At 32.8% G+C, this 15,458-nt stretch overlaps 1 protein-coding gene across 4 annotated transcripts in view; it reads left to right on the forward strand.

Moving 5' to 3' along the window:
- Positions 1-15,458, forward strand: part of LOC100923273 (solute carrier organic anion transporter family member 1B3-like) — a 91,877-nt gene that overhangs the window by 8,756 nt on the left and 67,663 nt on the right. For 3 of the 4 annotated variants that reach the window (XM_012550671.3, XM_023504507.2, XM_031938421.1), the window contains exons 2-4: positions 11,603-11,743; positions 13,726-13,867; positions 14,620-14,752. In XM_012550671.3, the coding sequence (XP_012406125.2) occupies positions 11,627-11,743; positions 13,726-13,867; positions 14,620-14,752 (392 nt within the window). In that variant the 5' untranslated portion in view covers positions 11,603-11,626. Of the gene's footprint in view, positions 1-11,602; positions 11,779-13,725; positions 13,868-14,619; positions 14,753-15,458 lie in introns of those variants that run through there. The other variant, XM_023504506.2, reaches the window with a different exon arrangement.

The following is a 15,458-nucleotide window of genomic DNA, read 5'->3' on the forward strand; positions in this document are numbered from 1 at the left end:
CAATTCTCTATATATTTTGGAAATGAGGCCTTTATCAGAACCTTTAACTGTGAAACTGTTTTCCCAGTTGTTGCTTCCCTTCTAATCTTGATTGCATTAGTTTTGTTTGTACAAAAGCTTTTTAATTTGATGTAATCAAAATTTTCTATTTTGTGGTAAATAATGGTCTCTAGTTCATCTTTGGTCACAAATTTCTTCCTCCTCCATAGGTCTGAGAGATAAACTATCCTATGTTCCTCTAATTTATTTATAATCTTGTTCTTTATGCCTAATCATGGACCCATTTTGATCTTATCTTGGTATACAGGGTTAAGTGTGGGTCCATGCCTAATTTCTGCCATATTAATTTCCAGTTATCCCAGCAGTTTTTGTCAAATAATGAATTCTTATCCCAAAACTTAGGATCTTTGGGTTTGTCAAACACTAGATTGCTATAGCTGATTATTCTGTCTTGTGAATCTAACCTGTTCCACTGATCATGTATTTCTTAGCCAATACCAAATGGTTTGGGTGACTGTTGCTTTATAATATAGTTTTAGATCAGGTACAGCTAGGCCACCTTCATTGATTTTTTTTTTCATTAATTCCCTTGAGATTCTCAACCTTTTATTATTCCACATGAATTTTGTTATTATTTTTTCTAGATCATTAAAATATTTTCTTGGGAGTCTGATTGGTATATCACTAAATAAATAGATTAGGGAGTCTTGTCATCTTTATTATATTCGCTTGGCCTATCCAAGAGTACTTAATATCTTTCCAATTATTTAAGTCTGACTTTATTTGTGTGGAAGGTTTTTTGTAATTTTGCTCATATAATTCCTGACTTTCCTTTGGTAGATAGATTCCCAAATATTTTATGCTGTTGACAGTTATTTTGAATGGAATTTCTCTTGTATCTCATGCTGTTGGATTTTGTTGGTTATGTATAAAAATGTTGAGGATTTATGGGGATTTGTTTTATATCCTGCAACTTTGCTAAAGTTATGAATTATTTCTAATAGCTTTTTCGTAGAATCTCTGGGGTTCTCTAAGTATACCATCATATCATCTGCAAAGAGTGATAGTTTGGTTTCTTCAATGCCTACTCTAATTCCTTTAATCTCTTTCTTGACTCTTATTGCCAAGGTTAGTGTTTCTAATACAATATTGAATAATAATGGTGATAGTGGGTCACCTTGCTTCACTCCAGATCTTACTAGGAAAGGTCCCAGTTTTTCCCCATTGCATATGATGCTTACTGATGGTTTTAAATATATGCTCCTGACTATTTTAAGAAAAAGTCCATTTATTCTTATACTCTCAAGTGTTTTTATTAGGATGGATGTTGGATTTTATCAAATGCTTTTTCTGCATCTATTGAGATGATCATATGGTTTTTGTTAGTTTGGTTATTGATATAGTTGATTATGCTAATAGTTTTCCTAATATTGAAGCATCCCTGTATTCCTGATATAAATCCTACTTGGTCATAGTGTATTATCCTGGGGATGATTTTCTGTAATCTTTTTGATAATATTTTCTTTAAGATTTTAGCATCAATATTCATTAGGGAGATTGGTCTATAATTTTCTTTCTCTATTTTCAGCCTACCTGGTTTAGGTATCAGTACCATGTCTGTATCATAAAAAGATTTTGGTAGGACTCCTTCAATCCCTATTTTTTCAAATAGTTTATATAGCATTGGAGTTAATTATTCTTTAAATGTTTGGTAGAATTCACATGTAAATCCATCTGGTCCTGGAGATTTTTTCTTAGGGAGTTGGTTAATAGGTTGTGCTATTTCTTTTTCTAAGATGGGACTGTTTAGGATATTTACTTCTTCCTTTGTTAATCTGGGCAAGCTATATTTTTGAAGGTATTCTTCCATTTCATTTAAGTTGTTGAATTTATTGGCATAATGTTGGGCAAAGTAATTCCTAATTATTTTTCTAATTTCCTCTTCATTAGTGGCAAGTTCTCCCTTTTCATTTTTAAGACTAACAATTTGATTTTCCTCCTTCCTTTTTTAAATCAGATTTACTAAGGGTTTATCTATTGTGTTGGTTTTTTCATAGAACCAACTCTTAGTTTTATTAATTCAATAGTTTTTTTTTTTTACTTTCAATTTCATTGATCTCTCCTTTTATTTTTAGAATTTCAAGTTTAGTGTTTGACTGGAGTTTTTAAAAATTTGTTCCTTTTCTAGCATTTTTAGTTGCAAGCCCAATTCACTGACGTTCTCTTTCTCTATTTTATGCAAGTAGGCCTCTAGAGATATGAAATTTCCCCTTATTACCGCTTTGGCAGCATCTCACACATTTTGGTATGATGTCTCATTATTGTCATTTTCTTGGGTGAAGTTATTAATTATGTCTATGATTTGCTGTTTCACCCAATCATTCTTTAGCATGAGATTATTTAGTTTCCAATTTTTTTTTTTTTGGTCTACTTTCCCCTGGCTTTTTGTTGAATGTAATTTTTATTGCATCGTGGTCTGAAAAGGATGCATTTACTATTTCTGCCTTACTGCATTTGAGTTTGAGGTTTTTATGTCCTAATATATGGTCTATTTTTGTATAGGTTCCATGAATTGCTGAAAAGAAAGTGTACTCCTTTCTGTCTCCATTTCGTTTTCTCCAGAGATCTATCATATCTAACTTTTCTAGTATTCTATTTACCTCTTTGACTTCTTTCTTATTTATTTTGTGGTTTGATTTATCTAATTCTGAGAGTGCAATGTTGAGATCGCCCACTATTATAGTTTTGCTATCTATTTCTTCTTGCAGCTCTCTTAATTTCTCTTTTAAGAATTTAGATGCTATACCACTTGGTGCATATGTTTCATATTGATATTGCTTCATTATCTATGCTACCCTTTAGCAAGATATAGTGCCCTTCCTTATCTCTTTTAATTAGATCAATTTTTGCTTTTGCTTGATCTGAGATCAGGATGGCTACCCCTGCTTTTTTGACTTCACCTGAAGCATTTTGCTCCAAACTTTTACCTTTACTCTGCATGTATCTCTCTGCTTCAGGTGTGTTTCCTGTAAATCCATATTGTAGGATTCTGGCTTTCAATCCATTCTGCTAACCGCTTCCTCTTTATGGGGGAGTTTACCCCATTCACATTAATGGTTAAAATGACCAATTCTGTATTATTTGCCATCTTGTTAACCCCTGTTTATGCTTTTCTCCCTTCTTTCCCCCCTTACCCCCCCTTCCCAGTATTAAACTTGTGAGCACCACTTGCTTCTCACAGCCCTCTCTTTTTAGTATCCCTCTCTGCCTTAGAGTTCCCCCCCCCCATATTACTCCTTTCCCTTGCAGTTTCTATAATCCCTTCTGCTTAGCTTATTCCTTCCCTTTTCACTTTTCCCTTCTCACTTTTCAATGAGGTGGGAGAAGTTTTAACATAAATTGAATATGTCTAAAATTTTTCTCTTAAAGCCAATTCTGATGGCAATAAGATACCCACTATATTCATCCCCCTCCATTCTTTCTTTCAGTTATAATAGGTTTCCTTTGCCTCTTCGTGAGATGTAGTACCCCCACTTTACCCTTTTTCTGGCACAATGTCCTTTCCACCTCTAGTTTCTAGAACAAGGTATACATGTATTCTTTATACATCTTTATAGCAGAAATATAATTCCCAAGATTTCTTTTTACCTTTTTAGGTTTCTCTTGAGTTCTATATTTGTAGATCAAAATTTTTGTTAAGTTCTGGTTTTTTCATCAAAAATAGGTGAAATTCGCTTATTTTGTTGAATGACCATCTTCTTCCCTGGAAAAAGATGCTCATTCTGGCTGGGTAAGTCATTTTTGGGTGCATACTGAGTTCCTTAGCTTTTCAGAATATCATATTCCAGGCCCTTCGATCTTTTAATGTGGATGCTGCTAGATCCTGGGTGATCCTTATTGTGGCTCCTCTTTATTTGAATTGTTTTTCTAGCCACTTGGAGGATTTTTTTCCTTGTTTGAGTGTTCTGGCATTTGGCCACTATGTTTCTTGATGTTTTGATTTTAGAATCCTTTTCAGTAGATGATTGATGTATTCTTTCAATGTCTGTTTTACCCTCTTTTTCTGTGACTTCTGGGCAGTTCTCTTTGATAATTTCCTGGAAAATTGTATCCAGGCTCTTTTATTCACCATATTTTTCTGGGAGTCCAATAATTCTCAGATTGTCTCACCTAGATCTATTTTCCAGGTCTGTTGTTTTCCTAAAAATGTATTTCACATTTTTCTCCATTGTTTGATTTTTTTTGGTTTTGCTTGATTGATTCTTATTGTCTCCTGAAGTCATTCAATTCCATTTGTTTGATTCTGATTTTCAGTAAAGTATTTTCTTCACTCACTTTTTTTATATCTTTTTCTAATTGTCCAATTGAGTTGTTTTGTTCTATGGAATTTTTTTTCCATTTCACCAATTTTATTTTTTAGAGAGCTATTTTCTGTTTCCAGTTCACTAATCCTATTTTTCAAGGATTTGATTTCTTTATCCACTCTGTCTTTAAGTGAGTGGGATGACTTCTCCAGACTCTTTTGCCAAGCCTCCCTCTCCTTTTCCCATTTTTCTTCTAGCTCTCTTGTGAGAGCCTTTTAAATTTCTTCTATAAGATTCATCTGTGCTGAGGTATAGATGATCTCCTCCTGTGGGGATTCACCTGGAAACAGTCTGTTTTTAGTCTCCTTAGGGTTTAGAGTCTGCTCTCTATCTGTATAAAAGCTGTCAATCATTAAGGTCCTTTTCAATTTTTTGCTCATTTTGTCAGAGAAGAATCAGAGACAAATTAGCAAAGAAAAAAAGAAAAAAAAAACAAATGGAATCTGCTTTTTTGGGGGGAGGGACTGGGTGGTATTGCTGAGCTTCCTCTACAGACTGCAGGGGCAGCAGTGAGGCACTAGCAGGACTGTGCTGCGCCTGCACTCTGAGACTCTGAGAACATGCTGAGATGCTGTGGGGGAGGGGTGGCCAGGTCCCAAGAAACTCCAGCTGTTTGGGGTTGTATTCTTCACCCCCTTTCTCCCCCCCGGCATTTTAGCTTCTCTGCTGGGCTACTGACTTGCTGCCATGGCAAAGTATCCAATCCTGTAGCAAAGCTCTCCCCACAGAGACGACTGAGATCACACCCCACCCCGATCTGGTCTGCTCTACTGTGAGCTGCCTCTAGTGCTCTCGCTGCCGCTGCCCTCAGCCTGTGCCCTATCTAAAACTGTCCTCATCCTCGAGCCAAAACAGGTCTTTCCTGTCGAATCTCAAGAATGTTTTCTCTTGGTAAATATTTGTGGGGGTTTTTTTCAGTCAAGCATTAATTCAGAGGCTTGTCATGAAATGAATTCTGAGAGAAAACGCGGAGCTTACACAGCTGTGTGCCTCCTCGCTGCACAGGCCGGAAGTCCCATATCTATATTTTTAAATAAACTGCTTTATCTTAGATTTTTCTTTTCATATTTACATCATCTTTTGGCACTAAAAGAGACCTGGATGATATCCTCACTTCCAGAATACATGTCTTCTCTATTCTTCTTCTTTAGTATTGAGGGCATCTTTTCTCAAACTCCCTGATCCATTAGTCTAGAAGGAGAGGTGATTTTATATATATACTTTGATTAGCAAAAAGAAAGCCAAAAGCTAAATTATGAGCATCAAAAATAAAAAAGGTAAGCTTACCAACAATAAAAAAATTTAATCAATAATTTGGAGCTATTTTGCCCAAATGTATGCCACAAATCTGGCAGTCTAATTGAAATGTATGAATATTTTCAAAAATACAAATTGCCCAGATTAACAGAAGAGGAAATAATTTATGTAAATAGTCCTCTTTTAGAAAAAATTTGAACAAGTTATTAATGAATTTCCTGAGAAAAATCTCCAGAATCAGATGGATTTATGAGTCAAATCTACTAAACATTTAAAAAACAATTCCAATACTATGCAAATTGTTTGGAAAGATAGATAAAGTAAAAGTCTTGTCAAATTCCTTCTATGATACAAAAATGGTACTTATACCTAAATTAGGAAGAGTCAAAACAGAAAAAGAAAATTATAAAATAATCTCCCAAATGAATATTGACACAAAATTTCAAAATAAAATATTAATAAAGATTGAATATTTAATAAAAATTTTAATATAATACACTATGACTAAGTAGGATTTATAATAGAAATGCAGGGCTGGTTCAATATGAGGAAAACTATTGGCATAATCAACCATATCAATAACAAAACAAACAAAAATCATGTAATAATCTTAATAGATGCAGAAAAAGCTTTTGATAAAATATGGTCCCCATTCCTATTAAAAAACACTAGAGAATATAGGAATAAAGGGAATTTTCCTTAAAATGATAAGCAACATATATTTGAAACCATCAACAAGTATTAATTACAATGGGGAGAAGTTAGATGTCTTCCCAATAAGATCAAGGTTGGAACAAGAATGCTCATTATCACCCTATTCAACATTATATAAGAAATGTGGGCTTTAGTAATAAGAAAAGAAAAAGAAATTAAAGGAATTAGAATGGGTAATGAGTACTTAAAATTGTCATTCTTTGCATATGAAATGATGGTATACTTAGAAAATCCTAGAGAATCATTCAAAAACCTATTTGAAACAATAACAGGTTTAGCAGAGTTGCAGAATATAAAATAAACCCACAACATTTGTATGTATTACTAACAAAGCCCAGCAGCAAGAGATAAAAAGAGAACTTCCATTTAAAATAACTATAGACAAAATAAAACATTTGGGTGTCTACCTGTCAAAAAAAATTCAGGAATTATATAAAAATGATTAAAATAACACTTTTTCTACCATATAAAGTAAGTTCTAAACAATTAGAAAAATGTCCTTTGCTCAGGTGTAGTCCTGAATAATAATTTGTCTGCTTATTGTGTGCCATACCTATCAAACTGCCAAAAATTATTTTATAGAGCTAGGTAAAATAATACAAAGTTCATCTGGAAGAACAAAAGGTCAAGAATATCAAGGAAATTAGTGGGAAAAAAACAATAAAGGCTGGTAATAGAGCAGTGCCAGTTCTAAAATTCTGTTATAAAGTAGCAGTCATCAAAAACTATGGAATAAGAATAAAATGGTATATCATTGGAATAGGTTAGATACACATGACATAATAATCAAGGGCTATACTAATCTAATGTTTGATAACTAGTAAAGCTCCAGTTTCTGGGATAAGAATTCACTAATTCACAAAAATTTCTGGGAAACCTGTAAAATTCATGTCAGAAATTCAGCATGGAACTATGTGTCACACCCCATACAAAAATAAGGTCAAAATCGGCACAGGATTTGATCATAAAAGGTGATATTATAAGCAAATAAGTAGAACAAGCAATAGTTAATCTATCATATCTTTGGAGAAGGATAGAATTTATGTCCAACCCCTCCCCCCAAAAAAATTAGAGAACATTATGAAATATAAAATGGACAACTTTGATTGCATTAAATTAAAAAGTTTTTACACAAAAAAAATCTGCAGAGAATATTTAAAAGAAGCACAATCCTTTTTTTTCAGAGAGGGTGTAAACTCCTCAAATGAAAACTGTATTTAATGTTTTCATTGTATCTCAATATCTGACATGCCTCCCAGCATTTGTATGTGTTATTAAATGATTAATAATGAATTGATCAATAGATATAAATACAGATGTAAAATGTGTAGGCTTGAACATATGTGAATATTAACATACATAGATATTGGAAAGTATGTGCATGAATGTTAGCCCATTAAATTGGTATTGTATGTCATTCTTTCTACAATATCTATGCCCAACTCTTTTCCTGCCTCTCTTTCAATTTGCTACTATTTATCAATCTGCCTATATGCATATAAAGTTCAGGAACTTTAGTAATCCACAATGTACACTGGCTATACTTTCTTTGGAGTAAGAAACACTGGGTTCATGTCCTGTTTCTAATCCCCACTGACTTTGTGACACTGGAAGTCATTTTATCTCCTACTTCCCAGGCAACTTTCTATATTAATAGAATTTTCTTAATAAACAACATAGGCAGATGTGATTTCACAGGTCTGGACCAAATATTAAAGTAGACACAAGTGAATATACATACAGAAAAATATTTTTATACATTTAAATACTTCATTGCCTCTATCTGTGATCTCATTGATATACATTCAAACAGATCACAAACCATCCATGCCTTCTTATATATTGCATACTATTAATCTAATAAATGTAATCTATCTTTAAAAATATAGACTTTATTCTTAAAATGTAATGTATATGAAATTATATTATGTATTATAGAATAAATGAAAATCAGGACAAACTATGGAAACTGAGATCTAATTTTAATGAACAAAGAAATCAAAGCAATTTAATGAACTGAAGATTATTTTGTAGTGATTGAATAAAATATTGGAAAATTCATTTGGAAGGACAAAAGGTCAAGAATACTTAGGCATTTAATGAAATAATGTGGAGGATGGAGTCTAACAAAAGCAAATCTCAAACTATACTACAAAGCAATAATCATTTAAACAATTTGGTTCTAGAAAAAATAGTGAAATAGATTGAGGCATACAATTTGAAGAAGCAAATGAGGATTGTAAATTAGTTTGTTTTAAATTAAAGTGTTTGATAAACCCAATGATCCCAGCTAATGGATCAAGAACTAACTATTTAATAAAACCTTCTGTGAGAACTGGAAAATAATTTGACAGAAATTAGATATAGACCAAATATACCAAGACAAGGTCAAAAGGATACATGATTTAGACATAAATGGTGACATCATAAGCAAATTACTACAGCATGGAAGAAATTATTTATATCTATGAATAGGGGAAGAATTTGTAGCCAAATAAAAGACTGATATTCACAGGAAGAAAACTGCATATTTTGATTACACAAAATTTAAAAAAGATGTTGCACAAAACCAGTGCAGCCAAAATTAGAAGAGAATCAAAAACTGAGGAAAAATCAACAGTAAATGTTCCAAAAAACATTTCATTTCTCAAATATGCAGGGAACAGAACCAAATCTATACAAATAAAAACCATTTCCTTTCGAATTTATTGATTAACAATTGTCAGAAGAAATCAGCGCCATAAATAACCATAAGGAAAAGGTTCTGTAACACTAATAAATAGGAAAATGGAATTAAACAACTTTGAGATATTATTTCACCCCTATCAGCTTGGCTACAATGACAGAAAAGAAACATGAGAAATGTTGGAAGGGACAGAGGGAAAATAGATACATTAAGTTACTCTTAGTAGAGCTGTGAACAGCTCCAACAATTTTGGAGAAAAATTTGGAACTGCTAATCTAGCAATACCATTTCTGATCTGTTTCCCAAAGAGATCAAAGAAAAGGAAAAGGATCCATATTTACAAAATTGTCTATGGCATCTTTTTGTGGTGAAAGAAAATTAGAAAATTATGTCCAGTGGAAACTGATTAATACCCATTAATTTGAGGACAGCTGAAAAAAAACTAAAGGATATGATTGTGATAAAATACTATTGTGCTGTAAAAATGATGAAGGGCATGGTTTCATAAAAACCTATTTCTAGTGACCTCTTTCTAAGGTCACATCCATCTAAAATATAAGTTCATTAGGGTCAGGGTCACACCTTTCTTTATCCTCAGTATCTTTCAGGCAAAGACATAAAAATGATTCAAAGTGAGGTGGTCAGAAGCAGGAGAACAATGTGAAAAGTAACCACAATATAGTGATGATAACCAACTTTGAACAGCTTACCATTTCTCATCAATACAGTGATCCATCACATTTCTCATGATGAAAAATTCCTGATATAAAACTGATGGGCTTTGACTGAAAACTGAAGTATATTTTGTTTTCTCTTATTTTTTAATTGTCCTTGAATGATGTCTTCTAAGGAAATATATTTTGTGTGACTTAACATATAACATATCCAGGACCAATTCTTTATTGCCCTATTCTTCAATTTGCTCATCTTTCAATATTTCCTTCCAGTAATTTCCAATTTCTTTCCCTCATTTGACCTTTGTTGCTTCTCCCAATATAGCCAAGAATCAAAAGGTATAATCATATAATTTAAGAATTAAGCAGAACTTCAGGGTTCATCATGTCTAACCTCCTTATTTCATAAACAGGAAATGAAGTCAAAAGACTTCATCAAAGTCACAGTGTTATGAACATACATACAAATGCACATTTGATTAAATTCCATTTATTAGTTATTTAATAAAGCTTTGTAACTCATAGATTTCCAAGCATAAAGCCTATAAGGAGATACTTAGATATGATAATTTCTGCATAATAGACATAATCTAGTATGGCATTGTTTCACATACACACATAACTTCATTTAAGAATTGCAAGTAAATTGCTTCAAGAACTCTAAGGAGACAAAATGCTTACTAAATGGGATAATTAGAGCTTCAGAAGAGAGGAGAGAGAATATTCAATTGGGACTTTAAAAATTGAGGAGGAATTCAAAAAGTTGAAAAGTGTGTATATGGTGGGGGGGATGGGGCAACATTATAGGCACAAAGCTAGTGATTCATAGGAACATTATGTAAATAAAAAACCTATGTTTGATACAGTCTGAAAAAAGGTTGGCAATCTTGGAAAATCAAGGGCATCAAAATAACCGATATTTACTAGCATTTGGACTTCACTTTGGGCCTATTATGGATACAGTTTCAGTGAAGTCTTCCTCTGAGTGTCCTACTCTGAGTGTTCACAGTGTCCTCCCTCTTTTCTATTTATTCAAATCTTACCCAAAGGACAAAGACCAATTAAAGTCCCATTTCCTCTATCAACTCTACTTTATCCAATAATGATCACCCCTTCTCTGAATTCTAGCTTTCATTACATAACTCAACATATATTATACATTTTTGTGCTATTTTTTTGTTGTTGTTTCTTGTGTATGAGTATGGTCTTTCTGTCTCCATTATACATTACTCTAGGAAAGACATGCAATTTTATAGTTTCCTTAAATTTATTGATAAATACAAGAACTGGAGTCAATGATGTTCAACAAACATTTATTATCTACCTACTGTATGCAAAGCACCATGCTTGGTACTGGGGTTAAAGAAAAAAAATGTGACCCTGTCCCTAATGAACTTATGTTTTATATGAAAGTGACCTTAGAAGTAGTTCATTTAACCTAATTCATCATTTTTTTCAGATGAGGAAGCAGATCCAAAGATATCAAGTACCATTGTGTGTGGTACAAGGTCACACAAATATTGACAAATTTGGGAATAGAAACCAAAGTTCTTTTCCACTGTTTATTCTCTATCTCAAATTGTTTCAAAGTGGGCCTTTCCAGAAATTCTTGGTATTTAAAATGTTAGGGAGATAATAACTACAGCAATAGCAGGAAAAATGCTGTGTTTCATTCCAGCTATGTTATTAAGATTATCTATTTGATCTATTCAAGCCACTTTACCTGAGACTTAGTTTTTCATTTATAAAATTAAAGAGTTTGATTGGATGTTGTCAAACATCCCATGCAGTGCTCATATTTGTTGTTATTATTATATATGGAAGAGTATCACAAGCTGGGTTTGGGGAAAGTATTTCTTTCCCTTCACACATTAAAATTATAATAAAATGGTATCTTCCCTCTCCAGGTAATAATTTCAAGACAAGAAAAAATGGCAGCAGAAACAGGTATCTCAGATTCCAGCAAAGGCTCAAGTCAAAATTCACCTATGCAACGAAATGTGGATTCATCCATCAAGGAAAAAGCGAAATGCAACAATGGCTTTAAGGTTCAATGGATTATATTCTTCCAGGAAAGAACTAAGTATACCTTTAATTTTAATTGAAAGAAAAAAAATTATAATTAAAGAGAATGGTACTTTCTGGGAAAAGCATATCTCAGAGTGAATTGAAAGTTAGTGTAGGAGTCCAGAAGCTCTGGGTTCAAGTGTGACCTCTGAAACATCCTGTCAATAGGTCCCTGTTCAATTTATTGAACCTCTTGTTACCATAAAATTAATTCTAAGACTAAGACAGAAAAAGTATTTAATTGAATTATTAGGGGTCACCAGACTGTACCTTTTTTAGAGTAGTGAAACCTTAGGTTTGGGGAGTAGGTAGAGTGGTAATGGAACTTTCCATTATATTCTTAATTTAAACTAAGTGCTCAAACTCCAAAATCCTCCAACATATTTCAATTTAATGCAATGCGTTTTCAGAAATTTTAGCTAGGCTTAGAAACCATTCACTGATGATTCTTTGCTTAGACTACAGATTTAGAGTTATTTAAGATTAGAAAGTTGAAATTAAGCATTTATGCGGATACTTAGAAAATAAAAAAGACATTTTTGAGGGGAAATTCAATATCCTTTTTATTTTAATAGATCAAGTTGAAAATGTCTTTGGATGATTTTATTCACTCAAGCAAAAACTGACCTTATCAAAAAGATGACATATTATCCTTCAGATTTTCTTAATAGGAGCAGAATCATCTCACAAAGAAGAAATTTTGTGCTCTAAACAAGAATGTTACAGACTCCAAAGTGGGACTAAATGAAAGATCAGTAGTGGACCAAGGAAGAAATAAGAAATTTTTTGTGTTCACTCCTTATTCAGGGGTTCCAAGATATCTATAGATTGATTAGACACAACATAGTTGTGTCTCTCTCAACATAGTTGAACTATGCCTTATATGAATCAATCAATTAATTCATGAAGTGAATAATAGAATGAATGAATAAAAAAGTGATGAACACATTACTATGTATCAGCAACTATTCTAGTTAGTGGAGATATAAGTATAAAAGTGAAACAGTCCCTGTCTTCATAGCTGAACTAATAACTATAAACAACACATACAGGACAGTGGGTCCCCTGAAAGGAAGTTCTAGTCTGGTGAGAGGCACTTTATGCAGATTGCACATTCAGCAGGATGAATGGTGGAATGTGGTATAAAGCATACTCTAGTCTGAGGTCAGCTAAATTGAGAGGACTAGTTGAGTTTTCTCTCAGTTATCAATCAAGACAACTCAAACCCAAGGCAGGAGTTACAAAATATAGTGGATTAAGTCCATCAGGGAATGGAGGTATGGTATCAATGGCAGAGTTCTATCCCATATGGGAGGGGGAAGGAAGGCAGTTTTAGAAGGAGCAATGTGATGGAGTTACAAAAATCATAATTGATCTAGTGGATTTGGGGAGGAGGAGCTATAATGTCATAGTAGAGGAAGCAGTACAACTAAACTCTTCCAATATTTCCTTCCAAACTATTTTAAAATAATATCATATCTCAAATTCTGTAGTAACACAAATAACAAAAGGCCAGAGTGAGACATTATATCAATCCAAGAAAACTCAGAATCTTGGAAGATTTTGAGACACTGAGGTAAGAGTCAGTCTAGAACCCCTGTGAGTATACCACTAGCAATGAATTTTGAAGCTACAAAAGCAGCAACAGCTTCAGAAGCTCTCAAGACAGAGATTCCACTGCAGAGAAGAACAAGAAAAGGTCCATACAGTCATCAAGTATGTAGGGACCTAAAGAGTAGTATTGCTTACAGTCACAAGGGATTAGCAGTAACAAATGTACTTCCAAGGCATCAGGGGCTCTTTCTGAGAAAGGATGAGAGTAGACCAGAACAATGAACATGCCTTAAAAATGAATGCTATTATTTTGAGAGGTAAAGATGACTTAAGTTATTGTATGCAAACACAGAAACTCTTCTGAGTTTTATTAAAACATATTTTCCTTTCCATTTTATATCTTGCACAGTTGTTCATGATTGCCCTTATCTGCTGCCTTTTTTGCAAAGCATTAATGGCAACTTTCTTGAAAAGTTCCATTACTCATATAGAAAGAAGATTTGGCATAACAACATCTAAAGCTGGTTTAATTGATGGAAGCTTTGAAATAGGTAATTTTGATTTAATTAAAGTTGGTAGGACCTATCAATTCTTGAAAAGAGAAAGAACTTTAACCAATTATGTGTTCTCTAGTTTTAAATAGTGTCTTACACATTTTTCCTTCCTCTCCAGATTTCTTTCTCTTCCTCTGATCTTTCTATAGCTCCTGATATGCAAATAAGCAACTGCTATCTCAGACCTCTGAACAAGTCAACTCAAATTCCTCAGGAGGTTTTATTTTTACTCTAAAAACTGAAGAAACTGTTTCAAACAATATATTATTCCATTGTTCATCATTGCTACCTCTGATTTTGTGTATTATCCCATCATAATTTAACCAGATATGACTGATTATTGTCTAGCCATATCTTGTTCATCTCAATCAGTTGAACTAATAGGCTCCTACAAAAAAGTAGCATCCTGTTCATATTATCTTTTTGCATGAAACTTTGCTTATTTTCTTTCCTTTTTCTTAAGTTTCATCTTTCCCAATTTTATTTTCTTGATAATTTCTCCCTGATCTGATCTTTGATTATACAATATTATTATACTTAGAATGAGATTTGCTTCACCTATGTAAGTTCTATGTCTTCAACTGGATGAAGAAATACTTGTAGATGGAAAAAAATAGTCATCATATTTTGTATTTCATCAGTCTTCCTTTAGTGCCCATCAAAGTAACAGCCCCACATTGAGTAGGGTTTCAAGACATACTATACTTCATGAATTGCCTTATATTAAAATGCAGTTATCTTTCTTCTAGGCAATTTGCTATTGATTACATTGGTAAGTCATTTTGGAGCCAAATTACATATACCAAGAGTAATTGGAATTGGGTGTTTCATCATGGCAGCTGGAAGTATTTTATCCTCATTACCTCATTTCTTCATGGAATAGTAAGTATTAAGCAATTATAACAATACCCTTCAAATACAGCTTTAGGATCCAAAATCTTTAGGCTTACTGCAAAGCACTTTCTATTAAAAAAAAAAAAAAAAAGCTAAATTTGTAAAAAATGTGAATTAGAATTTTTTTGGTATTTACATTTTTTAGCATAAACTTATGAAGAAAAAAGTGAATTAGGTATTTATAACTTTCTTATTTTAAAATTTTAAAATGTATTTATTTTTAATACACATTGCTTTATGAATGATGTTGGGAGAGAAAAATCAGAACAAAAGGGAAAAACCATGAGAGCAAGAGAGAGAGAGAGAGAAAAAAAGAAGTGAACTGAACATGGGTTAATTTGCATTCAATCTCCCCATAGTTCTTTTTTTCTGGATGCAGATGACATTTTATATCCAAAATCTATTTAGATAGCTTTGGATCACTGAAATACTAAGAAGAACCAAGTCTTTCTTAGCTGTTATTGTGTACAATGTATTCCTGGTTCTGCTTATTTCACTCATACATCATCCTGTCTAAATCTTTTCAGGCCTTTCTAAAATTAGTTCATTCATCATTTTTATAGAACAATAAAATGCCTATGCTTCATATACCACAACTTGTTCAGCCATTCCCCAATTGATGAATATCTACTCATTTTCCAATTTTTTCCTATCACAGAAAGAGCTGCTACAAACATTTTTGGACATGTGGATC

This window comes from Sarcophilus harrisii, chromosome 5, assembly GCF_902635505.1.
Source record: "Sarcophilus harrisii chromosome 5, mSarHar1.11, whole genome shotgun sequence".
Classification (NCBI taxonomy): Eukaryota; Metazoa; Chordata; class Mammalia; order Dasyuromorphia; family Dasyuridae; genus Sarcophilus; species Sarcophilus harrisii.